Source organism: Podarcis melisellensis (genome assembly GCF_964234715.1).
Source record: "Podarcis melisellensis genome assembly, chromosome: 12".
Taxonomy (NCBI): Eukaryota; Metazoa; Chordata; class Lepidosauria; order Squamata; family Lacertidae; genus Podarcis; species Podarcis melisellensis.
The window spans coordinates 21980093-22007996 of record NC_138544.1 but is presented as its reverse complement, the minus strand read 5'-3'; the positions used below and the strand labels follow the sequence as shown (position 1 = coordinate 22007996).

Here is a 27904-nt window from a genome sequence, read left to right as displayed (position 1 = left end):
ACTCAGTATCCCCAACACATGCAAGTGATTACCTGCATGTGTAAAACACCCACCACGGATCAAGCAATTGCATGCTTTTGTATCCATTTGCATTATTTCAAGAACTGTTATTACGTTGCAGTTCAGCTAATGACTATCCAGTGATGAGCAGTGTATGAGATCATCCAGGGAGACCCTTCTCAATGGTTCTCCACTGGCAGCAGTTAATTTGGTGAGGACATTTAATGGGCCTTCTTTGTGTGTGGTGCCACCATAGCCCTGGAATTCCTTTCCCCCTGAAATTCAACTACCACTCACTTGGTTGACCTTCAGGTATCAGGTGAAAGTCTGGCTGTTTGTTCAGTCCTTTAGACAATAAAGTTGCAGGTTTGATGTCCTTGCTGCAGTCCTATGTATGCATGTATGTATTTATATTTGTTTTAATTGAAATGGCCAGTTTATTCATCTTATTGTACAACATCTAGAGAGATTTGGATGCAAGGCTGCATACTGGGAATTAATATAGATAAAATAAATATGCATGAATGTGAATCAGTCCCAAGCTTGTAGTCTTTAAGCCAATTCATCCAATACAGTCTCGTGGACACCAGTGACACTACTCCAGAATAACTTTGCTCTTAGTTTGCCTTATCTTTCTACTTGCATTAGCTTTAAGAGTTAAGACAATTACTTCACTGAAGTTTGAGTACAGGCCACAAGCCAGTTAAGACAATATCTGTGTATTTAAGACTTTTTAGTTCTGATACCACGAATAAATAGGTGGCTCACAAACCACTTGGTTCAGAACAGTCCCAAATGCTTAAAAATAGATTTTAGGTATACTGTTTCATGCGGGAGAGGGGGAAAAAGGGAAGTCCTATCGCACCAGCAAAAGTCCATTCTACTGGAAGACAGCCACAATTGGATAACACCCTCTTACAATGTAATCAGCAAGCTATTTAAAATTCTGAATCTGTATTTATACTTGTTTAATCCAAATTAAACTGATTTTAATCCAAGTACACAACTTTAAGTGATTTCTCAATCAACTCTAAAACGAAGTACACATTCTAAAATAGGTGACCAGTCAGACTTTTTGTGTCCTTTGCATTCATTAATCTGAATTCTGAATAGGATTTCAACCATGGAAGCATATGTCAAGCACATCCAGTCCTTGACAAAGACTATTAAAAGTATCCAGATTGTGGTTGGATACAGTTAAAATCTTTTGACAATAAACGATCAAATTATAATGAAAGGGATTCATTGTTGTTTTGAATCGTCATACAAGAAGTTATGTATCTTTCCTGGAATATCATGGTTAAGGATAAATTAAGAGAGTACTGTGATAAAGTAATGAACCTGAAACAAAAAATCATGTAGTACCTAGCATGGTGATAAACAGATATCAATCAAAAGCAATCAATATTAGTGTTCTAAAAATGCATATACCTCCATATCACAAATTGCTTCTCTGTAATGGGCTAAAACTTGGAATGCAAACAAACTGAATGGTATGGAAACGTAGACATAGGAATTCTAAATGAGAATCTATGGGTTATATCCAAGTAGACGCAATGAAAATAATGGGCCTAAATCTGAGGAACTGAGGCAGATAGTGGGGATGAAAGATGAAGTTCTAGGCCTAATAGATAAAATAAAAACCGACAAATCACCAGATCCAGATGGCATCCACCCGAGAGCTCTCCCAAATAACTGAAATGTGAAATTGCTGGTGTTCTGTCAAAAATATATAACTTGTCCCTCAGATCAGCTTTCATACTTGAGGACTGGAAAGTAGCCAATATAACATCAATTTCTAAAAGGGATTAGAAACAGGGTGGGGGGAGGACCCTGGAAACTGCCCTAGGAAAACCGGAAAATATTGTTAAAGATAAAATAACTAAGCATGTAGAACAAGCCTCACTGAAGAAGACTCAGCATGGCTTCTACAAGGACAAATATTTTCTCATGGACCTTTTAGAATTTTTCTTAAGAGTGTCAACAAGCATATAGAAAGAGGTGATCTAGTTTAAAAAGTTTAGTAGTCATGGAATAAAAGAAGAGGTCCTCTTGTGGATCGGGAATTGGATCAGTATTAGGAACCTGCCACAACGTAGGTCAAAGCTCTCTACAGATCCCACCCTGCAAATATTCACTGAAAAAATATTGGATGGTGCTACAAGAGGTACCCACTGTATTACTACTATTAGGCTATATTCTGAAAAATATTAATCAAAATTAACATCATTGACTTGATCCATCTCATGCAGGTGGCAATAAAGATTTGTTTAGCCAAATTAAGTGGGAAACACAATATTCTGGCAATTAAAGACTGGTTGAGTAAGTTTTGGGACGTGGCTATTAGAGGAAAATATCTATCTTAAATCAAGGGTGCACATACTCATTAGCTGTACAAATTTCAGAATAAATGGTGTGTGTTTATATTTTTAAAGAGGCTATGGATAGATGGCTTAGAAAACATTGGTGTACACGTGGAATAATATTTTGCTATGGTATAATGGAATGGGGTGTTACTTTATATAAAATATTAATTTTATTAACTAAATGAAACTAATGGATGGGGGGAATAGTTCGTCTTGTATACTATTTGTAAGCAGTCATTGCATTGTGTTTCTTTGCAGCCTATCACTGAGCTGTTCCTGCACCTGGTAGTTTCTTTATCTCTTTAGCTTATAGCAAGGACAAAATATTCCTCCTAGAAGCCCCAGCAGTAAATTCCAATTTTACTTTTTATTTTACTTTTAGAACTCAGGGGATGAAGTTTATATCAAAATAGAGAACAGAAAACACTCCAGCACAATGCAAGCAAAACTTACTTACTAGTTTTATTTTATACACTGAAATCAGACATGGAAAGGGTTTCTACTTTCAGCTGGCTATTTGGAAGAGTATGGAAAATATATAAACTATCAGTTATTTTTATTTGATCATCTGAACAGGTATTAATCGAGGCATACATACATATCTTTAAATTAAAGGGTAAAACAAAAATTTGTGTGCCAAATGTAACAGTGCTATATCCCTAAGTGACATTGTGACTGATTGCTGGTACTCAGTCAGATTGGACTCATTGAAATTTATGAACATGGCTAAGTTAGGGCTATTAATTTCACTGGGTTTACTCTGAGTAAAACTTAGTTGAATACCACTCATTACAATGATGGTATCAGCACATTTCTGTAGAGAAAATGTGAAGGCTTAAGAAATACTTGTGAATACAGATCTGAACATTGGAAGATGCACAACATTGTAATTGATTTGTATGGAATCAATAGTTGCAGTTACAGTTAGAAACTGCTTTCTGATCAAACAGGTTCTTTCTTAACCATTTGCTTTACAAGTTATTATATTAGCAAATTATTGCTCAGATTAGAGCGCTATTTTGAGTCACATAAAGTTAAGCGTGGCACAGAAATGAGAGATGATCAGACCCAAATGTATGTACAACTGGGGAAAACTCAGCAATGCACAATCTTAAGAAGTTTTTAGATACATTGGTACCTGTTGTCAACCTTAGATGGGTCTTCAGCAATTTCGTAAAAAATCCTTAACTGCTTAAATGCTTCCTTAAATGCCCTTCACATTATTTTCAGTAATGCTTATACTGTATCAATTTTGTAAGAGAGATCTGTATTTTATCCTCACACAAATACAGAGAGGGGTTATGGCTGGGAAAGTGCTTGGTTTGGCTGGTCAATAAGCTGAAATCCAAACAACCATTTGAATTTGGATTTCCACTTTATAACTTTTGCTCTTAACATTTACATTGCAGCTGATGCAAATGTTAATAAATATATTAACATTTATATTGCACATGAAATAGTGCTACCCCACTTAACACAGAAAACATGCTGCCATAGCTGGCTTGGTAGAAAGACAGAAAGTTTCCTTACACTGAGTCAGACCATTGCTCTATCTGGCTCAGAACTGGTTACAGTGAATGGCAGTAGCTCTGTCTTCAGAAGAGAGATTTCCCATCCCTCTGCGGAGTAACAAACGATTGAACCTGTGACCTTTAGCATGCATGTTCTCTAACCAACGAGTCATGCCCTTTCCTAACACCCACTTTAACATCTATACAAAGCTTTGGGGTTATGGTATTAATTAGCAATACATGTTTGTAATCTCAGTACTATATTCTCAGTAGGGTATACCACAAGAAAGCTGTATCTCTCTCAGAGTGATCACACAAATTTTGCATTTATGTTCTCTTTGTTATGTTCTGAGAGCATTCTATGAAATGAAAACTGCTGTAAATTCTCCAGGCTTGTAATTAATTGTAGTTGCAAATTCCTTTCTTGTGTATCTGCCACCAGTAAGGCAGATCCTTTACAGATTTATCTGGAAGTAAACAACATTTAACTCAAGGGGACTTGCTTCTGAGTAGACACAGCTCACACTCTTAACCACTTTATATGCAGTACATTATTTTAATAAGCAGAATGTGGATCATGTTACACAAAAGCTAGATTACTGGTAAAATAAACGGACTAAATTAATAAAAAGCATTTTCCTTAAATTAACAGAATAGTAAGCCTGCCATTTACATGGGGGTCATGTTTCAGGGATTGAGCCTAAAGCCAAAATCACATATAGTCAAAACCCATTTGGTTCAATGGTGGGTAGAATTGCCAAAGTCTGTTGTTTTGGGTTTTTTTTTTTTTTTGCCAAGCATGTAAAGCTAAATGTACACAAGTTAAATCATGGGTAGGCAAACTAAGGCCCAAGCGCCAAATTTGGTCCAATCGCCTTCTAAATCCAGCCCACAGACGGTCCAGGAATCAGTGTGTTTTTACATGAGTAGAATGTGTGCTTTTATTTAAAATGCATCTCTGGGTTATTTGTGGGACATAGGAATTTGTTCTGTTTTTTAAAAAAATATAGTCCGGCCCCCCACAAGCAGGGGTGGACCCGGCCCCCTGCTGAAAAAGTTTGCTGACCCCTGGGTTAAATGCACGTAAGTTGCAACACATTTATGAAGAAGAAATCTTTGGGTGTCAGAGCTAAGAAAAATGAAACCTAACCTACAGGTAAGTTGCTCTGAAATGGTAACTAGTAGTTGATCAGATGGGTCATAGGAACCCTGTGGCATGGAACTACAGAGGGGCATGTGGTTTCTTTTCATTATGAAGAGATTCCAAACAAATGTCTTGAGTTGTGCACACAGTGGGGCTTGCTTTCTTCACCTCCTTTTAGCAACAGTCCCTCATGTCACATAAAGTACAGCACTGTTACAAAAGTAACATAAACCCAAACAAAGGAAGAGGAGAGAGATAATAAGTAGCAGACATACATCCTATGAATAGTTACTTATTTGCAAAAAGTAGCTTTAAGCAGTTTAAATGTACACAGGATGGCAGTCTTAGAGCTTGGAGCATCACATACAACTTCGGGGAAATTTTAAACTATGCATAATGGACATATTCTGAGGTAACAGAAGTAGTAACCCACTAAAAGGTGCTTTTCACTATACCTGTCAACTGACAAAACATTCTTTGGATATGTTGGCGTCCTCCTTTCGGAAAATATTAAGAAGGTATCTGCTGAATCAGATACCTATCTAGTCCAGCATTCTTTTCTCACACAAGCCAACAAGATGCCCATGGGAAGCCTACAAACAAGACATGAGCAGAATATCTCTCTCTTGCTTGTGTACCCACACAATTGTATTAAGCAGTATAGAGCTTTTAAACCATGACCAACCTGCCACCTTTTGCCCCATGATGACTTTCCTACTGCAAAGGATTTTTGCAAAGCATAACAAAGCAACACAAATTAGGATAAACAAATATTTAGCAATTGCTAAAAATATGCAAGTTTCCCCAATCTAACCAACTGTTGACAAAGTGAAGTTCTCAAACATTTTCATTGGGTTGACCACCATTAAAGAAACCAGATTGTCACCCAATCAGACTGATATTCGCTACATCTCCAGATAACATAGCTCGTTTTCAAATGGCTCCCCACCCCACATCCTGCATTTAAGTGCTACACTGGGAATTACTAAATATAGTTCGGATGAAAATTAATGGGCAAGGGTGAAAGTTAGCATTGTATAATAAGTAGGTCTGCTAGATGAAAAACAACTGGCCCATAGAGCAACTTAATCCCTTAGATACCTGTGGTTTAAAGGTATTGTTTTTAAGTACCATGCATCTTAGAGAATTCAGTATTTCATAATGAAGGGTAATAACACGTTTAAATGTTGTCTATTCCAGGCACTAAATAATCAGTAGGCTAAGGATTTGAGTTAATAGCTGGAAGAGGAGTAGATCTTTAAAAAAATATGCGTTTTGGAACATGGTATTTGAGAGTGGATAGGGTAGTCTGTTTGACGCATTTACACATAAAATGTATGTTGGAAATATTATTTTATGTACTTTGAACATTTATGTCCTGCACTGTGATCCAAAAAGACCCTCAGGGGGGATTACAGCATTAAAAGTACAATGATACACACACTTACTTGGGCATAAGTCCCAATGAACTCAGTCGGGCTTCCGGCTGGGAAGACATGTACACTGCACATATCTAAAACAATATCAGTTAAAGTGATATGAAACAAGAAAATCTAATGTATGGGGGCAGGGAACAGTCCATTAAAAGGACATCCACTATTTGTTCTGAAATAGAAGAAGTTTGAACTATCTTCCAGAAGACAAAGATAAAGTCCACTGGGTGGTCTTGATTGGAGATGGAATTCTAAAAGCTGGAGTTACTACTGAGAATATCTTTCTCTTTGTCCTTACCAACCTGGCTTCAGAGAAGGGGCTCAGAAAGAGGACATGTCCTGAAGAACTCAGTGGAGAAGTTTTTCCTTTGGGTAACTTGGAACTAAGCTATTTAGGGCTATGCCAGCACTTTAAATTGCATTCAAAATCAAATTGGGAAGCAATTCAGACTGATAAAGATATAACCATTTTTAATCTAAAATGGAACTTCCAAGCCACCACCTATTCAGTGGTGCCCCCAAAAGGCAGACAGGAAACTGAATGTAAATGCAGGTGATCCAGAAGTAGATACTGTAACAGTTATCACAATTGCCTTGTTCAAGAGGACAGGAACATCTCTTTTGCAGAGACAGCTCTCTTCGACTGGTTAAAAGAATTAAAAGAGCACATCTGCAAGGCTCCTGCTGGCATCCTCAAGTGAAATCACCTAAGACTATTACAAGAATCACGGACTCCTCCTTGGTTCATGTCGTAACATATGCAAGATGCTTTATCTGCAAGCAGGTCACAGTAGACCACAGACAGTTCGTTTTCATTCAAAATCAAGTCCTCAATTATTGCTGAATCTCCTCCACCCCCAAAATGATTTGGAATTGTAAAGCAGAAGGCACAGGTTTACCTGCCAATAAAATACACCCTCCATTTATTTACCTGGCTCGTGATTTTTTCCCCAAGGCTGTATCTTCCTTACACAATGAATTTGGAAAAGGTGCACCTTCATGTCCCCCTCCATGAAATTTCTTCCAGCCATAGAACTACCACAAAATAAACTGGGAAGGTGGCTTTCTTGCCTTAACCCCCCCCCTACTTTCTTCCTCTGACCTGAAACAAAAAATTATCTAAAAGTGCATAGAGCAGTACAGCATTTTCCTTTACCCTTTTTTCTGCATCTCTTACCCAGAGACCACCTAACCTCTCCAGCTCTCACCAGGAAAACAGAAATGAACAGCCTCTATATACAATCACTCCCCTGAAAGTTATGCAAGGCAACAAATGATCACAATTGCTCTTTGCTATAACAACCAGCAGGAACGTAAACCAGAATGATGGTTCTGAAAGAGCCACATCAATTCCCATCCAACGACTGCTACTGCAGGTGTTCACCTTCTTCAGCTAACCATCCTTCACAAGTTAACTTCTAGACAACCCTGTGTTCCTTCCACACATTTTCCTGCATGCGTGGATACACAGAAATGCATACTCAGCATCTACCCACTAGAGTAGCCAACCCAGAAACTGGAACTGTAGAAAGGGACAATACTTTGTTCCAGCTGATGTTTTGGGCCAGAAATAAAGAAATAGCAAGAATGTGTCAATAAACTTAAGAGTCTGGTAGGCCAGGTCCAGAGTCCATCTAGTCTAATATTCTTTTCCAGTTAGGCTTTGCACTGAGCTATCTGTTTTGCGGATAGTTGGAGCCAGTTTACATTCCATCAACACATACACACACACGTGTGTGTGTGTGTGTGTGAGAGAGAGAGAGAGAGAGAGAGAGAAGAAGAATGGCCACAGTGTGCACCACTCTGTTATACTGAATTTCATTTGCCATATTTTTGCCCAATCAGCCACTTGGGATAGGACTTTTGAAGCCCTTGAAAGTTTGTATGAATTTTCTCCATCCTGAATTAATGGTCTCACCCACAACTAAACCATGGCTACCTTACTGCTCATCTGATGATTCAGGTCTTTAAGTGGGAGGGCTTGCTTTCTTCCTCCGTCATAAAAACCTTGTCCATTTGTTCTTACTCTCTGGTTCCTGTTCTTTAACCAGTTCTGGAACAAAAGAGGACCTATCATCTTATCCCTATCTGGAATAACTTTATTCAGGAAGCTTGGAGGAGGGACTTTGTCAAAAACATTTTGGAATCCTCAAAAACAATGTCAACTGGGTTATTCCAATATGACAATACTCTCAAAGAATTTCAGAAGTCTGGTGGGACAGGACTTTCCTTGCATTCTTTTTAATCAAGGGTAGTTTTATACCTATGTTTCATAATTTGGGTTTTGATAATGCTTTCTACCAATTTACCTAGTAGAGAAATTAGGCTGATGAGTCTGTAATTTCCTATTTCCCCTATATATTTATTTTTTTCAAAAGCAATGACGCATGAGCTACTTTTTAATTCTCCAGGATATATGCTTTGAGTGATAATTTGTATATTTTTGTTCAAAAAGCAACAATATCAGATTTGAACTCTTTCAGAATTCTTGGGTATCTTCTGGACATGGTGACTTTATCTTGTAATTTCTTAGTTAGCATCAGAACTTCATCCCTTTTCTCTTCTACTTGTCTTAATTCTTCAGATACCTCTCCTCAATGGGTATTTATCTAATAGTGTCACATGAAAACTCATGGAAATAATTTAGCTTCTCTACAGTCTTTGATAACATTAGTAAACCTTTTGCAGTTTGTCATCTGGTGGTCCAGAACTGGCTTTCTGATTCTGATTTATATATATGTTTGTTTATTTATTGTCATGTTTTTTTAAATGTGCGTTTCTAGTGCTTTTTCTTTTTCCTTGCCTTATTGTCCATTTATTTTTATTTTACCAGAGTGACTACTCCTTTTTATTGTCCTTATTGGGCTCTCCCTTTTAAAAGAAACATGCTTGTGTTTATAGCTTCCTTAAACTCTGTTAACAACACTGTCATCCTTTTGAACTCTCTTGTCCAAAAGGGCTGGATTTAGACCTTTAGAGGCCCTAAACATAGAGAAGATTATGGTGCTCCCCCCATAATTCAAAAATAAAAACTATAATGTAAGATTGGACAATTAAAAATAAAATAAAAGGTGGTTCATTGCCAACGCATGACAGGATCCGATTTCCTTGTATTATTTCAATATACGTTAGTAGGACGCTTCCTGATTTGGGTAGAGATAAGTACAGTAATAAAAAGAGAACAGAAAAATGTCGGAGAAGTGTGCCATAGGAGTGTAAGGACCTGATTTTTCTCACTATGACTAATCTGATGCGCCCTATTATTTTAATCAAGTGTCAATCTCTCTCTCTCTCTCTCTCTCTCTCTCTCTCTCTCTCTCTCACACACACACACACACACACACACACACACACACAGACACAGTTTTGGTGCTATCCTTTGCTGGTGCCCTGAACTTGTACATAGTATGCCTATTGGGTAATCCAGAAATGTTTGCACCTCTCATTCTGTGGCATGCATTCTAGGTCAGCTTTGATTATAGTGGTTTTAAACAATTGCCAGTAAATAAGATTTTCCACCATGATGATTCATTCAACTCTCCCTCCCCCCTTTTTTAAAGTTTACAATTTTGAAATTAATCCTGGCCAAATTGAACTTTCGTCTCAAAACATATGTTTAAGATGTATACATATAGCTCAGCTGAACAGCTCGACAGTGCTTCTGTCTTGTGCCAGGTCCTCAGCACCATTCAGGATAAAGCCTAAGACTTCCCTTCTCTCTAGTCTGCTAAGTGACTGCAGCTGGAATCCCAACCACATTTTTAGTCCCCCTGAACACAGTGACTTCTGAGCAAATATGCATAGGATTGCCCTGTAATTGTTTTGACTACAGCTGCCTTCCTAACCATACTTGCTGTGGTTGTAAGTCCCATTGAACACAGCGACTTCTGAGTAAACATGCATAGGATTACACTATAATTGTTTAAAGTCACAATTGCAAAACCTAAATGTACATTTAGCCAGTGAATGTGAGGGTTAGCCACACATTTTCCCCTTCGGCTACTTTCCTGATTTCTGAGTTTTCATCAGGGGCTTTGGTCGTATGCCCGCAGTACTAAATTACCTTCGGTATCTAGCATTTCCACCCACAGTGATTCTGTGGAGCAGTTTGTGCATCTTACATTTTCTGTTTATTTGGGGGGAATCTGTGCCCTCTGACATACAGAGCAACATGATCCCCAATACATTTCTTTCTAAAGATTCTACATCCTCGGAGATCCACATCCTAATGATTTTCACTGCTCCAACAAGGTTTCTGATATATCCACTATATCTATATTCTCTTTTTAGTACCAAGCACTCAAATCCTCCCATCTCTGCTTCAAGGCTTCTGACATTAGCATATAAACGTTTAGATATTGCATCTCTTTTCAAATGCTCTTTTATGTGCAATTTTCCTGCAAGTCTTTGATCCCTTTAAACAGCTTCGTTTATTTCTATTTGTTCATTACCAAGTTGGACCCTATTTGAAAACCTGAAGCATTTAAATAATCACCCCTAAGGGATGAGTTGTCCAGAACCAGATATTCTCTAGCTCCTGCCAGCTTTCCCCTAAACTGCAGTCTTGGTAGAAGCAGGGGAATGACAACACTGTCCTTTACACATCAAAATAACAGGACCAAATTCGCTGTGGCACCAGTGTGAAGCTCACAGTTCGAAAAAGACGCTGGGATGTTGACTGGAATCATATTCCCAATAAGCTTGCACTAAAACAAGTTCTGGCAGGAATTCATAGGACTGAGCTGAAGATCGGTCTATGCCTATAATAGTTGAAATTCAATTTTATTTTTTTTATTGTTTCAAAAATTTATAAACTGATTGTAAATTAGAATTAAAATTCTCTAAGGGGTGTACAATACCATTCTCAGGAACCTAAGACAAAAAGCAACCAGGAGTTATAATCCTTCTCTTAGCCACATATTACCTCTAAAAGAGCTCTTAAATTTTTTGTTGTGCTCAACCGTAAGAAAATAAGAGCAGCATCACAGTAGTAGGTTAATAATAATAAAAAAATGAGGTTTTGAATACTTTAAAGGTTTTTCCTTCACCAAGATACTTTTAGCTTGCTGTTAACAATGATAAGGGAGTTTTTTGGGAAGGAATTTTATTTAGATGAAGAATGATTTGAATAGGAGTTAATTTGGATGGGTAATTAGAGATAGGATCCTACCAAAGTTAGATCGTTTTTAAGCTTGTCAGGTTTTAGCAGTTCTCTTAGGACTGTCCGATTCATAACTTTATGGAGGAGCCATGTTTGCTGCGTGCACACAAATATTTGCTGTGGTAAACATGAGAAGCATGAAAAAGATGCACAGCTGGCAGCACTCAAGGGACATGTGGTGAATGCACATGCTCTGGGAGAGTGTGATTGGTTGCAACTCCATGATGCATGTCCACTGCATGTTATGTTTGAAGACACGCATCTTCTGCCACAGTTTCAGGTGTACATGCAGCAAACAACTGCAGGTGTGAATCCACACGCTTTCTACGCTAAGGCTTCAACCCAAGTAAGACTGCGAGTAAAAATCTAGTCACAGTAGTACATATCCTGTTAAAAATAATATGCATTAGTTGATATTTTCTTTTAAAAATGCAAGACTAAAGGCAATACTCTATAGCTGCTATCCTAAGCACACTTACTAAGGAGTATGACCTATTGAGCTCAATGGGACTTAGTAAACATGCACGGGATTTCAGTCTATGCTTATTTGCTCAAAAACATTTGCTCAAAACCATTTGCCCTTCACAGTTCCTTTTAATACAACCCCCCCCCCCCGTGCAATTACACTTAAAAGTAGATAGCATTTTCCCAAGTGCATATTTAAACCTTTCGCTATTCTGAGGTTCCTATTTTGGAGATTTCGCTCTCTGCCATTCTTCATCATGGTTCGGTTTTAAAATGCAAATAATTTAAGAAAAGTATCTTCTATAATTAAAGACTTGAGTTGTACCCTCATACAACCAATATATATTTCTATTTTAAAAGGAGGAAGGGAAATCCAACACAACTTAACCACATTTTGTACTGAAGTTTCCAAAGTACCAAAAATTCTTTAATAGACACAAACAGCAACACAATACCTTCTGTGAAATTGCATATCAGAAACATGATATTATAGGTTTGTGCACACTCACATAAGCTTAAGGCACTTCATAAGTGTTGTCATGGTGGCGGGAGGGAGATATATAGGGGGTGAATACATTATAGTTGCTTGATTTCCAACTACAGATGATTTATAGTGGTTAGTGCCATTGTAAGAAACCAACAACTGGTTTATCATCTTTTCTTTTTTCACATTTGTGTGTTCATGTTTTCTTGGACTATATCTATCTATCTATCTATCTATCTATCTATCTATCTATATTCATAATAAGCTGTTGTTGAAAGCAAAACCCTTAGGTGCAACTTTCTATTTCTCTGGTACCTTGAAGTTCAATAATAGCTTTCACCTAACCCAAGATTAATTCAATATCGACACCACTTAACTTGGTGAAGATATAAAATTGCGGAAGTTTCTAAATGAACCATGCAGTTCTCTAGCTGAAATTTTCTGGAATCCCTGAGTATGTGAGTTTAGCCTTTATACAGAAATGCTTCTCTCAAATGTGATGTCCTACATGACTAACTAAAGTAATCTACAGCAAGTCTCTGTTGTTAACTCTGCCCATTGGCTCATGAAATATAGGTAGCCAAGTTTTCTGTTAAATCAAATTCTTAGACAATATTCCAGTTTATCATTTTGGAATTAATCTATGTATCACTTCATAATCTATATTAATAACCTGAATATGCAAAACTGCATAAGCACATATGTTTGCAGCAAAATATACACACATATGCATAGGTCGGCTTTCTTCAATTGTAATGCCGTAGGGACTTCTGAACTGGGTTAATACATTTGAACCATGACGTGCCATATATCTGCAACTGAGAAGTCTAATAGCATGCTTTCACAAGAGCTCCTTAAATATAAAGAGAATCAGCGAGAAGTGAATTTTCGCAAGGGGAAAAAATGCACAAAGATTTAAGAAAGACTGTAAACTACGTTAGATGTTTATCTATACATAAGAGACAGGTGTCGCACAAACAGAAAAAACCCCATGAAGCCAAACGAGAAATTTTTAACTCCCAACGTCCATCTGTTAAATTTGAATTCATGCATAACTGATTATCCATGACTGATAAGTTATTTTCTACACACACCCCTTCAAGTATCTTAACACAGGTGTTTAAATATTACAAGCTAAATCACCACTAAAAGAAGAAAGTATCTCAGAAACTCTTAAAAGCAACACAAGGATTAACAAACAATACAATGACATGCCGTTTAATAGAGGTGACCTAACTTTTTTTTTTTTAAAAAAAATGTCAACACACATGGATATTAAATATTAATAAGCTATTCTGTTATTGTAATAATAAGGTTAAGTGAGCTTCTCCATACTAAAAAGAAAGGGAGGAAAAACATTAGGAATATTTGAAAGAGACACAGAGATGAGAAGCAGAGGCATAAGGAAAATATGTCAACAATAAACAAGAGGAAATGAAAAAGAAGGAAAAGATGAAGGTGGAAACTAATCTCTGTGTGTCATTATGACTGCCAGAGTACTGCCAAAGAAGCAGCATCCTTTTATTTCAATTTTAATCATTTCTGAATTTTAATACCCTGCTCCTTTTGTAATTCTCCTGGCATTCCCCATATGTATCCACCCCAGCCAAGACACCAGTGTAAATTAAATGGCACACAAACCACATCACTGATGTAGTTCTCCCAATCACGTGACCAGAAGCAGAAAAGGCAAGTCTGTTTAAAGTCCCTATGGACTACTAGCCAATTAACTGACTTAGCGTTTCTCACTTTCTTTAATTTTAAAAAGAAGGCCAGTGGTTAACACACGTAGCTGTTCACAAAAAAATAAAAAAATAAAAAAGCAAGCCCGTACTAATACAATAATCAGTGACCATCAGGGCCTGGAAAAATGAGTTTGCTCTCACTGGCACTAAGGAGCATCACATGATTATTTAATTACAGCTCTAATTTTTGTCTCATGGATGGCAACATATCAACAATTAATAGGGCAAATAGAGGAGACTGCATTTTTTAAGCGACAGAACCTATATGTGAAAGACACAGCTTGAAAAATACAACAGGCAAATTTGGGGAATCTTTTTCTACATGTCTTTATTTAACAACGACATAAGACACATGCACACTAAACCCATTTTGCTGGTATGGTGTTGTGGCTTTTGTTTTGTTTTTTACTTGAAGGTCACTAGAAAAGAAGATTTGGGACTATTAAGGTACATTTTGAAACATAGTGGTCATATTAAACATCATGCAAGAGCTCATTTCCATCACCGAATGGGTAGCTCAACTACAGCAGGTTAATGAGATTACAGGTTCAGTGGAAATGAAACCATATGGTTACAAGATGATCACACTTTGAATCGTGCCCAGAGAGCTCTAGAAAGGCACTATCCAAACTACTTTATTGTACTAGCCATGCACTCACCCTGTCAGCCATGATGGTATGAAGGTCCAATTGACAAGAGCTTATCAAATGGCTTTCACTGATTAAGCTGCAGCATCAATTGAAGCTTCACACTTGTATTTGCCTTTGCTGTCTCTCACGCAAATTGTGGGTATTAGATTTGTACGAATATATAGGCATAGCTGCCTTTTGTGGACCTGGACACTTCCAAAATCGTCATGAAGTAGGTATGTTATCCACTCATCAGTCTAGCATATTAGTCCTCACATTGATTCATGTTTTGTCTAGGCCTGCAATACCCGTGTGATGTCACAGGTCACATGACACAGCACTGATACCTTATCAGTCTGAATTTTTCTCTGCCAGACTGGTTTGTAGGGTCTGAGCTATAAAACTGATAAGGACAGGGAATTAGGCCAGTGTATCCTGAGAAATGACACTGATTTTTTAAAACGTGAAAGCTGGATTTTGATTGCTTGGGAGAGGGGGATTTATGCTTTTACAGCTAAACAGAGACACCAACTATTTTCTACCACCATACAACCAGTTTTAAGATTGTATTTTTAAGTTTTTCCAAATTAAAATTAAAAATTCTTCTGTTAATGAGCTGAAATTTGTTGTAACAAGCAGATATCTTCATAAATTATACTAAATACACAGCCTTTGCATACTTTAACCACTGAAAAAGGTTCTCAGTTGCAAGGAAATTCTGTACACCTCTGTTTTTTCCTTACATAATTATAGCCACAATGTTTTGCCATTATACGGCAGTGTGCCATTCACCCCAGAAATATCTGAACATTTTCCAGATAAAGTGTATGCCGGTATGCCTTAAGCCCATCTGTGAAACCAAGTCTAGCAATATATTTAGTCCCTAGTGCTACCGTGGACCCCAGGAATGCATTGAGGAAAAGGTTCCAGTGGAGGAATCAAGGGCTGCACAAAAACCTGTTTTACGAGTTGCATGTAGCCTATCTGAAAATAAATTGTATATGTGAGCATCCAAGATCACTGCTTCAGGAGCTTAGTATCCAGTCCTTTAACAGAACTACAAAAATATCGATAAAGGTATGAAATCTATAGAGTGTGCTGAAATAAAGAGTTATAATAAAATAAAAGAACATCAGTCAGAGTTATATGAGCCAAGGCTTCAAATGCCAGGGGAAGATATGAGCTTCGAATGTAAAGTTCTTAAGGACATGTTATTCCCTAAATTATTATTATTAATTTAAAAGGAGCATTTGGAGTAGCACGACTCCATCTTATTGGCTGTGCACTGTCTTCTATAGGAATGGAATCTGGTGGGAATCAGTCTACATACGTTTGCTAATCCATAGTTTACTAGTGCAGATTGGAGACAGCTTTAAGAAAACCTATGTTTTGCATAAAGTGATAAAAATAGACCTTGGCAATGTGAATGCTACCGTATCTTACGATGAACTTATATTCAGAGTCAACTCATTTACAACACAATCTGACACATGCCTGCTCAGAAAGAATTTCCTGTTAAGGTCAGCAGAATTCACTTTTAAGGATTGCAGTTGAACTCTACCTTAGAAAAGCGTGGTTTCATTAAGTCATACACAGAGTTGACACGTTTAAAATCATAACTAACTTAAGTCTATTGGTCTACTGTGTCTTAGTCAGATATAACACTTAAGTCAACAACAGCAAAACGGAAATTAACAGTAAGGTGTACGTATGCCACAGTTGAACATGCTACATCATGTGTGTTACACCTAACTTCTTCAGGTTTTATATCTGATCTCAGGTTTTCTAGAATTTAACCTGACATGTGCCCATAGAATTACTCCTGATTCAACTTTGTGCAGTACTCTAAAAATATTGTTTTGGCATAGCTGAGTTTGGTAACAGTAGTCTCAACTTATGTGCCATTTAGAAGCCTAGCTATGGTTAGTATTCATGGAAAAATTAACTTCTACCCACTGATGTGAAAGTAGATGTTGGTAGGCAGCCACCATGCAGAAGTCAGTAAATACTTTAGCAGATATTCTGCAGTCTATTTAGGAAGGAACTGTGGAGAGTTTGCAAGTTAATAGCACTTCTTAGAAAACCCTGAAAAAGTGACAACTGTTTCTTGTATATTCTCTGTATAGGAGTCTGTGAATTAGGCTGCAAATGTAGCCATATTTCCTCAGTGGCAAGTCCTACTGAATTCAATGGGCCTTACTCTTAGATAAGTTGAGTTAATACCACATCATAATTCACTAAAAGCTGTAACGGCTAAAAGGTCTTTACACCTGAAGCATGATATTGAACTTTATTTCACCAATTCTGAACACATTAAGTTCTTAAATAAAGTTAAAGCGTGCACTTTTAACTTCTTTAGCAATCAAATTTGTAAGTATCTTTTGTAAACGAGAGTGACTTTGTTGTGAGTGAAGCTCTTTAAAATGCACTAGACTGCGTAGTGACAGATTTGCAGAACATTTTCCCTCACATACACATATGTGCTTTCAGTTATTAATAATATGCTTCTGCCCTTATAGTCAACAGCTCAAATGGATGCTCTGTGCAGCTTGCTATGCATATTACTTTTCAGAAACAGCATTTTATCCTGTGTTTACCGTATAAAACTAGATACTGCTTCTTTAAAATCGGCACCAGCATGCCTCAGAAAGCAGCATGGAGTTTTCCTTTAAGTTGCCCCTGGCCCAAATGATAAAACTTTCCTCCCCCATATGCTAACAAGGAAGAATGGGTAATACTGCCATGGATAATACTGCCAGGTTGATATTAAAATGGAATCGGGAGTCATTATTTAGTGGCGACAGGGATATAAATACATGCACTCACTTATAAACTGGTATTTACCCCTGGAAAGTAATATTTTTCCTTTGCTGTTCTGTCAGCTTAACGCAATGCAAATAAAAATTAGGTATATTGCGACTTTAAGTCAAAAGTGTTGATTCCAGACAGAGAACAGATTATTGAAGTCTCATACCCATTACAGCAAAAGGAACTTTTGGCAGAAGATACACCCTTGTGTTCTAGACAGGTAGCATTAATGAACATTAATGTACTTGACTTCAGAAATGCCAATAAAACTATCCATTCTGTTCCATAGCTGAGCTCAAAAGGGGAAATCTCCCAGCTGCCCAGGTAGCTAAAGACTTGAGGCTTGTGTCTTAAACACAGAAGTATTCCGTCAACCCTGAAAAGGATTGATGCTTTAAAATGTGATGATGTCAGTTAGAAATGTGAAATATTTCAGCAGACATTTAGAAATATGGAAGAATCAAGACGTTGTAATGGAGCTTGTAAAACACGCACTGTATCTACTAACAAGGAGGAGGAAATTTATTTTATGTTTAACTCTAATGTTTAATTAACATATCAGCAAATATGTATTTATAAAATTAGTAGCAGCTGGAGCTCAGTGTCCCTAAAAACAGATATATTTGCAACATAAGACTAGTCATTCTTAGAATGTAGCCTTCTGTAATAATTACTAATACTGATAAGTTACAAGTTCTTTACTACGGTATATATTAGTCACATTGAGAAACCAACCCAAGTTCTTCCTCACACATAATGTTAAATAAAAGAAATATGCCATGATCTTGTGCTCTTCTATTTATTTCTTATTTTAGAAATCTGGCAAAACTGTGCCTTTTCTAGAAATTGGAACAGTTAATATAGTTAGCTTTTCTGAATGCACTTTGAAGCATTCCAAAAATGAAATTATGCATATTTAATGATTTCTCTGTACAAGTTATACAAGTGCTGTAGATTCCACCTGTCATTAGGGATTTTGCATTACAGGCATACCTGCAACACTGTGCAGGTAGTGCTTCGCTTAGCAATATTTGTAATGGTAAGATTTCTGATACAGAACAGGTGCTTCTCAGCTGACCTCATGGGCCTATAACACAAGTCATCACCTGGCATGCCAAAAACCTTTTCTCTGTGTCAGATTCCAATTCAGCAATTGAATAATGTGGCATGTTTTCTCCATCAGATTAATGTACCCTCACTGCATACAGGGATGACTCTACCACAATGTAAGTAAGGATCCTGAACTTACTTTTCTCGTTAGGAGATACAAGATCTCTAAGGAATTACTATGCAATTTAAAAGATCAATAGTTAAGCATATGAAAACGGAAAGTTCCTTTTTAGGCCCCATGAACTGAGCACATTCGATTTACATGCTTTGGCTTGAATATACTTATTTTAACACAAAGAATTATTTTTAACTTCTGTGAAAAACAAAAGGAATGTGATGGCTTTGGATGTATTTGCTATCTTTTTTATTAGTATATTTGGAACATACTTTGGAATAATTTTTGTACATTAGTTATCTGAGGCAAGGGGAAGAAACAACTGCAAATAATGACTTTACATAATGTGACACACTTTATATATCTAAGTATGCAAACACAGAACGCTTTCTTGTGTATCTGCATTTTTCACATTCTGCGCTATGTGCTGTTGTTTCTAATTGACAACTGATGTATTTGAAACACAACTAAGTGTCAGAACAGATTAGAAAAGCAAGTTTTATAACATGCCTAAGCTTATTAAGCTATATTCATGCATCTGCGGAACATGAATTGCTCCCCACATTTTCTATTCAAAACAATGGCCCAAATTAAGATCCTCATATCTAGCGATTGTTTCAAACACTCTGGAAGACACAGCGGGAGGGAAAATATCCAGTCAATTCCTTTTGCCAACTAAAGTTGCAATTTTGCACATATTGTAACCTTTCTTAACAATGTGAGAAAAACAGAGTAAATATATTAAATTTGTTTCACAACAGATGCTTAGGTTGTTAATATTTAAGATGCCTATTCATGCTATTCCTGTCTGCACATTTGTCAAAAATGTAAGCTTGAATGCTAATGTTTGCCAGCAGAGTGGAGCAGACAAGTATATGAATGTACTAGACCAAACTAATGCTCAGGAGAAATAAAGGTTGGCTTCTGAATCATCTCCTTCGGTCGGTGAATGCATCATATGCTTTCACCTTGGTATTCTTTACTCTGAAGTTAAGGATGCTCTGCCCAAGAAATTCACTTTAGAACTACTAACCTGAATGAAACTTAGGCTGAAACTGCCTTCAATAAGAAGCCACGGGATCTCTCCGCCACAGAAACTTCAGCTCAGGCACAAGTTTTAAGCTGTCACTGCCAAAGCTTTTCAGAGGCAGATCTCAAGAGATAGGGAGCTCAAGCGAGCAAACCGATTTCTGGCTCGGACTTTAAAGAACACCTAATTACTATGATACAACTTAATAATATATGCCTCGAGTGACTATGGTTCCGTGTGACCAACTAATGCTTTGCGAGCGAGGGGTGGGGGGTGGGAATGGGGTGGGAGGAAAGGACCCGGACGGGGCGACTTTTGGTGCAAGGTGAGGCGCTCCAGCTGGCCCCCTTCCGAGATTTCCCAGCGCAAGCTTCCCTTATAATAGGTGAATACCAAAAATGAAATTACATTTCCTCTTTAATGCCGTTTCAGGGACCACCCAGTTCTTTAAAAGCAAAAGGAGCAGGATTCTGCCAGGGGAAAGAGGAGGACCTCACGTGGAGAGAGAGAAAGTACACCTGTGTGGGGAGCCGCCTCCGCCTCCAAAGGTCACCGGCAGGCCAGTGGACCCACCACCCCCGCCGCCCCTCACGAGAACTTCTGCCCTTCCCGCCAAGACGAACCTCCAGCTGACCTCCTCCCGGTCCGGCATCTTCCTGCTCTCCTTCCGCTCCTAGCAGCAGCTCGGGACGAAGCCCTTTTAAAACTCCCTCACTTCCACGCGGCGGCGGCGGAACAGAGTGCGCCGCCGCCGCCCTTTCGCGCGCGCACACCCCTCTCCTGCGCCGCTGACTTTCCCCACCACCTCCACCTCCTGCTCCTGCTCCCTCGAGCATCCCCCCTGGCAGGCATCCCCATGCCGCAGAAATGTAAACTTCTGCTGAACTGAGGCAAAACTCCGGGTCGAGGGTTCAAGAAGTTGAGGCAAACTTCCCAGCGACCCTCGCCAGCAACTTCTTGACTCGGGAAAGGCAGGCGCGCGCGCCCGCCCCTATGTGTGTGTGTGTGTGTGAGAGAGAGAGCGTGTGAATAAAGCAGGTGTCCGTGCGCGCGTGGTGGAAGCCACTCGCTCCCCCCCCCCCATGAAACCAGACGAGTGTAAAAAGGAATGATTAGACGGAGAGCGTCTCCCCTACCAGGAACTCGGCAGCGGTTAAATGAAAAGCAAGGAACCCACTCAGAACAACAAAACCCTGCTTTTCCAAATCCATTCCCACACCGAATTCCAAGTCCCCCCTAGAATGAAAACTTGGGCTTTCAGTAAGCGAGCGAGCGCGCGCGGCCGAGGCGAAAAGGAAGGAAGACGGAAAACTCACTCATGAGAGGGCGGGCGAGGCTGGGCGACACCTTCAGCTTCCCAGGCGCCGGCGAAGTTAATTGCACTGAACTTCAAGTTGTCTTTTCACCCATCGGGAGTGGGCGTTTAAAGGAAGGAGCGCGAGCGGAGAGGAGGAGGAGGAGGACGACGACGACGTCGTGGTGTTGGTGGTGGAGGAGGAGGAGGGGGGCGCGCGCAGACACACACAGACACCGCATATATAGACACATGCAGACACACAAACACACACGCACGCACACAACCACTCGCCCTCCCCCTCCCCCCTTCACTCTTGAACTGCTCGGCGAGGAGGAAGACGACGACGAGAAGGCGGCGCCCGCCTGCTTTGGGCACTCTCCCGCCAGGCAGCAGGGCGAGCGAAGTGTCCAAAAAAACCGCGGGGCTCTTGCTTTACGCGCAGTTCTCAGCCCAGTCCGCGGGGACGCGTCTCTCTCTTCTTCCCTCCCCCTCTCCTCTCTCTTGTGGTGGTTGTTGTGGTTGTTTCCCTCTCCTCCCCGCTTCTCCTGCTCTGGCGAAGAAGCTTCGGAGGCACGAGAGGCTCGGCCGGGGCCGTCTGCGCTCGCTGGCTCTCCCCCTTGCGGAGGCTGGCCCACGTCGGTGCAGGAGCCGAGGTGAAGCTGCTGCCGCCGCCGCCGCTTGCTGCTGTTCTGCCGCCGCCGCCGCTCTCGGGGTTGGCGCGAGGGGAGAAGCTGCCCGCGGGTTCCACGGAGCAAAAGGCGAGGAGGGTCGAAGCTTGGCCGCCGACTGCTTTATTTACTTCTCCCTCTTTCTCTCTCTTCCTTGCCTACTTCCGCCTGCCGTTCCCCCTTCTCCTCGCTTTCCCTCGGGGCTATTTCTTTCTCTCCCTCTTTTTTCCCCGAGGGTGGGCGAGAATGCTTCTGCTTTTGGAAAGGAAGAGTGGCTGGCTGGCTGGCTGGCTGGCTGGCTCGGCTGGCTGTGTGCGCGCCTGCCTCTCTCTGCCTCCCTCGCCGCCCCGGGGAAGGAGGAAGTCAGGTGAGACACACACACACACACAATCCCCTCCCAGTCCCTGTGCGACGGGTAGGAGCTAATCACTGTTGTTGGGATTGTGCAGTTGTTGTTGTTGTTGTTTTGTTGTTGTTTTAAATGCTATTATCTTCCCTTCCACCACCACCTCTTTCCTCTCCCTTTCTCTCCTCCCTTTCCTAAATCCTTCTTCCCGCACACACCCCACCACCGGAGAGCAGCGCCCCACGCAGGAACAGCAGGCGCACGATGGGCTGCTCTGTCCCCCTTTATCTTCTCCTCCTTTCCCTCTTCCCCCCACTTTCCGTAGATCACCCCCTCCCTTCTCTCTCCCTCACCCCCCCGCATTCCGCTCGTTTATTTCAATATTTATACACCACATGCTTGGCTGTCAAGCTGGTGCTCACTTCAAACCCCGGGAAAGGAAGATGCGTGGCTGGTGCGGATGGAGGGGGGGGGAGGCGGCAGGGAGGATGAGCGAGCAGGGCAGGTTCCGAAAAGGGATCTAACAAAGGTGATCAATATTTTAAGCTCGGAGGAGATGGGAGAGAAAGGGACGGCTTCTCCATCCTTTTCCTCCTCCCCCCATCACCGGCTCAAAACAAAACCGCCTCCTCCCTCCGGGCCCGGAGCGGACGAGGAGCCGAACAGCCTTTTCCGATCGCGGAGACTTGGGTGGAGAGGCGGGCAGAGACACAAAAAGTTCCAACACACGGCGATGGGAGAAGGTGTGTGTGTTGCCGGGCAGACCAGAAGCGCACATGCTGCCGCGCCTTTGAAACCTACAGCAGAAGCCGGCTATTACTTTGCTTAGAATGGGTGGGGGAGAAAGAGTTTCCCCCCACTTGCTTATGGGAGCTTTCCACGCGCGTTTTTGGCGCTGCGCGGCACTACTTCGCGACCTGGGCTGGGGAGTCATTCGGCTCCTTTCGAGCACTTGGGTGGTTCTTTTTCCGCTCTTAGATTTGATTTTGTAGAATGGCAGCGCGCGTCCAATCGCTTCCGTGTTGTTGGTTCTTTTTCTGCTTAATTATCACCGCAAACTGCAGACCAGAGACAGGCTTTTTAAACGCCTTCTTTATTTTCTTAATCGGAGCGCAATACTAGCTGCTGTGCAAGCAAAGTTCTTGGAAAGTAGACTTGGAAATAGACTCTCTTTCCCACCGCCCCCTTCAGGAAAATATCCCAAACCTGTAGGACGGTTCCCCTACACCCAGACAGTTTTAAGGGAAATTGCTACAAATCTTGCTGTGTTTCTTTTACTGTGATCACAAATGATTCTTTAACAACAAATACAACTTAAAGTGAGGAACGCTGCCTGGGTGATGATTATGAGGGCACACCTTTCCTTAATAGCCCAGTGTCATTCTGTTTCATTTTTGAAAGTATCATTAATTATAATAATAATTAATCCACAGAAAGATACTTAAGCCCATAATAAGCTGTGTGTACTTCACCCAAAAGATGACAATAACACGTAACATACAGCTTACATTTTAGTTGCTCAAATGCAATATTACAAAGGCTACAACAGATTTTACAAATGTCACTGGCTCATTCCAAGCCACTCTTGGACAGTCCAGATTACGGTAAAACATTAGTTTTACAGTTATGATTTTGCAAGCTTCTGGAGGATTTGGCGTGATATTTGTGTGGCAGTCAACAAGGATACTTCTTTACTTCTCCAGGCATTCCTGATCGGATGCACATTTGGTACTTAAGGAGAGCACACACTACTGACCTTAGAAAGCGTAAGGGAGGAGAGATGCTGAGCAGGCCCCAATGCTTTATGTTAGAAACAGGAAGCTGAATTGTTCCCAGAAGTTAGTAAGAAGCCAGTGCAGATTTTGGACCACTGGTCTAATGCAACGTTGGTGGCCCATCCTCATAAGGAGGTGGACCACTGCGTTTTGAAGCTGCTCAGGCTTCTAGGAAATAATTTGTTTCGTAGTGAGCTGATGGATTATGGCCACCAGGTTTCTCTTTGAAGCAGGAGGACCATCTGGCCTTATCACTTGTTGAAGCTGGAGCAGGGGCCTACCATTGCTAAGTTCTAGTGTTGTGGTGGCTTTTGAAAGCCTGGTATGAAAGTGGTCAAGGAAAGCTGCACCCTGTACTACATAGTGTGTGTGTGTGTGTGTAATAAAATCCAGTTGATGGTTGCCATTGTTTGGCCACACCACCATTCAGGTGTGATTGGTTTTTCTTATCTTGCTGGAGATGCTAACACACCAAAAGCTCCAGCGTCATCAAATGGTCACGGAGGGAACCTACCTCTGTGCACAAACATCAAGACCCTCTGGTGTTTCGCTTGCTCTTGCCTCCTCCTGGCTCTGTGGCAACTGTGCCAGCTCTTACTGCGATCACTACTGCAGCACAAATGAGCGAAGGACAAACCACTTCCTCAACAGACAGACACAGAGCACAAAAGAATGACGGAAGTATTGTAGCTGGTAGAAGGCTCCCTATTCTCTTCTACCACTGCTCTCAGGGGAGGGGATAGACCAAGCCACACCACATGAAAGAATCGGCTTTTTACATCACTGCAGACCAACTTTAGCCCCCACCCCAAAGCGGTCAGTTAACAGAGAATCCCTTTGCCAAAAGCTGACCTTTCCGCAGATTATTATTACTTAATACTCTTTCATGCAAGAAAGCATAATCCTTCTGAATAGTAATTTCCTTCAGTGCAGGAATTTGAACTACTGTATTCCATATAACCTGCACCACAGTCTTCAGACTACTTGGGCTACGATCCCATTCTCCTGAGAGTAGGCCCCATTAGACTCAGTAAACATAGGTTCTGATTCAGTATTAGGCAGTTTCCTTTCAGGTCTGTCTAGTTAACTATTGCCTGCTCATATTGGCTGCAGTCTTTTGGGGTTCCAGAGATAAGTCCCCTACCTGGATGTACTCAAAACTTACTTCTGAGTAGATACGTATAGGATTGTGATGCTATTGGCAAATGGAAAAAGTGTTTTAAGAATTGCAAACTTGGACTATATAAATTTTTTGACAAAGCGGAAGAAGAGTAGGCACGTTTATTTAATTCACTTAACAACGGCCTATAACTTGAAGGGGAAGGTAACTCTACCGGCAGCTCCTCATCTGCTTTGGGAAGTCCCTCTGTGAATAATGTGTTGAAGAAGTTGCTTCCCCCTTCCCTCACTTTTGAATACTTTCAGCATTTTATCTTAGCTGCTAAGCCTTAACAGAGCTGGTTTCAAATGCGTATTTAATGCCTGTTAACAAGTTGGTGGGAAAGCAATTGATTGTTCATCTTTAGACATGAAGAGACAATATAAAAAGGGTCAGTGCAAAAAGCTTTTTCACACTTCCGCATGAATATTATATATATATATATTAGCAAGCTGGATTTCTAGCACTTCGTGAATGACATATTCTTTTCTGTCAATAAATGCTGCCTGCCTAGGCATTCTGTTCAGTCTCACTCGCAGGGAGGAACAGAGAGGGCAGAGAAACATTATATGTTCCTCTGTCTATTTCTGGTCTCGGGAAGATGAGAAACCATTGGTTTTTTGGGGTTTTTTTTTTACTGTTTTCCCCTACCGTTGGGAGAATAGAGGTTTGCACCCACTCAAAAGCATGTTTAAATTATTGTGGGTCGGGGGAACCAGTAAGGCTTATTATCCTACAGACCTTAGCTACTTTTCAGCATATTCTTGGAATATGCCTTTCTAGCCCTACCAACTTGGATTACTGGTTGGAGTGGGTCTTTAGAGTAGCCAGCAAGCTTGTTGAGAGGATGATTCTGATGTCAGATATTTCTCACTCCCAGGGACCATAGCATTGCACCCTGACTCGTAAGCCATACCAATGAGCTATACCTGTACGTAAACTTATTTTCAAGTTATAGGAATACTGAAATAGGAAGAGTAAGATAAACGTTGAGATAATGTGCTGTATCAGATAGTAGAACTTTAAGCATTCCTGTTATGCCAATATTGTATTTAGATTCCGTGTTTGTAGTCCAGAACTATGGAGTGTAATTGTGGAACAGTATCATTGACTTCAGTGCGGTAGACTGCAACAGTAAGCACCAGACAATCAAATATACGTGAGCAATTCCATATCTAAGCAAAGCGGGTCCATTTTTCTCTGTCCAAAAAAGAAAATATAAATTGAGCATTTGCTTTCTGATTTTTTTTCCAGACTGTGGATTTGAGAGAGATTAGCATTGTGCAACACAGATATCGTTGGGAAAGATTATATATAGAAATCAAAGTCGCTGATTAGCTTATAGATCCAAAATCCTTGATACCCATAAGTGCTAGATTTTTAAAAACCTAATATATAGAACTTAAATATGTGTAAAAATCAAAGTCGCTGATTAGCTTATAGATCCAAAATCCTTGATACCCATAAGTGCTAGATTTTAAAAAACCCTAATATATAGAACTTAAATATGTGTAAAAGTACATGTAGACTATACACGTTCTTAACGACCAGTCATCAGACGAAAAAATATCATAAGTGAGGGATGATTAATAGATCATATTTTATCACCTAGTGAAATTGTTTCTGTTTTGCCAAACATTTTCTGTGTTTTTAGAGAATCAGTTTGATTCATTCATGGTGATTTGTTGTGTATTTTTATTTATTTATGATGTTTTAATGATTTTATTGTGCACGGCCATTTTTTATTTTTTTAAATGACTTTGTGGGTTGGCAGTTTATAAAGATTAAAACAAAGAAAGAAACAAATGCTATAACTTCTTTTCCTTTTTACAGAAGTAGATGAAATTTGCAAAGTATAATTTTAAAAGTAGAATTTGTAAAGAACTTTTTTCAATCTTATGCCAGAATTGGATTCACTTTGCAGGCATTTTTGGCCCTTGTAAGGGAGGCAAAACCTAAACCAAACACCTGGTAGCAGCAAGCAGTGTGTGCGTTTAAATTTAATAATGGTGATAATGGAGGTAGGAAATGTGGGGCCGTGAGAATTTATTTTCCCTTGACACCAGTTGCAGTGAGGTAACTTGCACACAAAACCTAACACCTAACCTAAGGAATGTGCATTTGAACTTTTAACTAGAGGAAAAGCATATGCTTTTTATTTATTTATTTCATCCTTCCTCTCCAAAATCACAGTGATTGCACTGTCCAGGAAGAATAAATCTCTGTGATTAAAATTTATCTGATCATAAAAATGAAAGACCACCCATGTCTCCACCCTCTCACCTATCACTGCCCCTTCCCACTCAAACTCAGGTTGTTTGACTATTCAACTTGGTTTCACTTCTTTTACAGTGCAAAAGTCTCTAAATTTTAAATTGCAGAATGCAGTGTTTAGGGGGCACCAGAGTGACTCAGGACTTCGTGGGATCACCAGTTCAACTTGATATACCTTGTGAAAGCTGCAATAAGATTCAGACATTTGAAAACCTCACTGAATCACCCCCTAGTCCTATCATTATTCAGGCTGCACACAGAACCAATGCACCCCTTTATCATATACATTATTTAACATATGCATTACCCTAAAGGGCGGGGGGGGGGATATGTATTTAATGTTGCTTCTTTCATATACAGCAAGATAAAGCAGTGTTGTTTTGT

General features: G+C 40.0%; 2 protein-coding genes across 3 annotated transcripts in view; one reads left to right on the top strand and one right to left on the bottom strand.

The window, feature by feature from the left end:
* Positions 1–21483, bottom strand: part of SATB1 (SATB homeobox 1) — a 119076-nt gene extending 97593 nt beyond the window's left edge. The window contains exon 1 of one of the 2 annotated variants that reach the window (XM_081883217.1): positions 21307–21483. The gene's annotated coding sequence lies outside the window, so the exon portion shown is untranslated. Of the gene's footprint in view, positions 1–20624; positions 20643–21306 lie in introns of those variants that run through there. The other variant, XM_081883219.1, reaches the window with a different exon arrangement.
* LOC309380827 (uncharacterized protein) overlaps positions 19757–27904 on the top strand; it is a gene marked incomplete at its 5' end in the record, with an annotated part of 85557 nt that continues 77409 nt past the window's right edge. Inside the window, 2 exons of the mRNA XM_081930925.1 lie at positions 19757–19842; positions 21431–22333. Coding sequence (XP_081787051.1) covers positions 19757–19842; positions 21431–22333 — 989 coding nt within the window. The remainder of the gene's footprint in view (positions 19843–21430; positions 22334–27904) is intronic.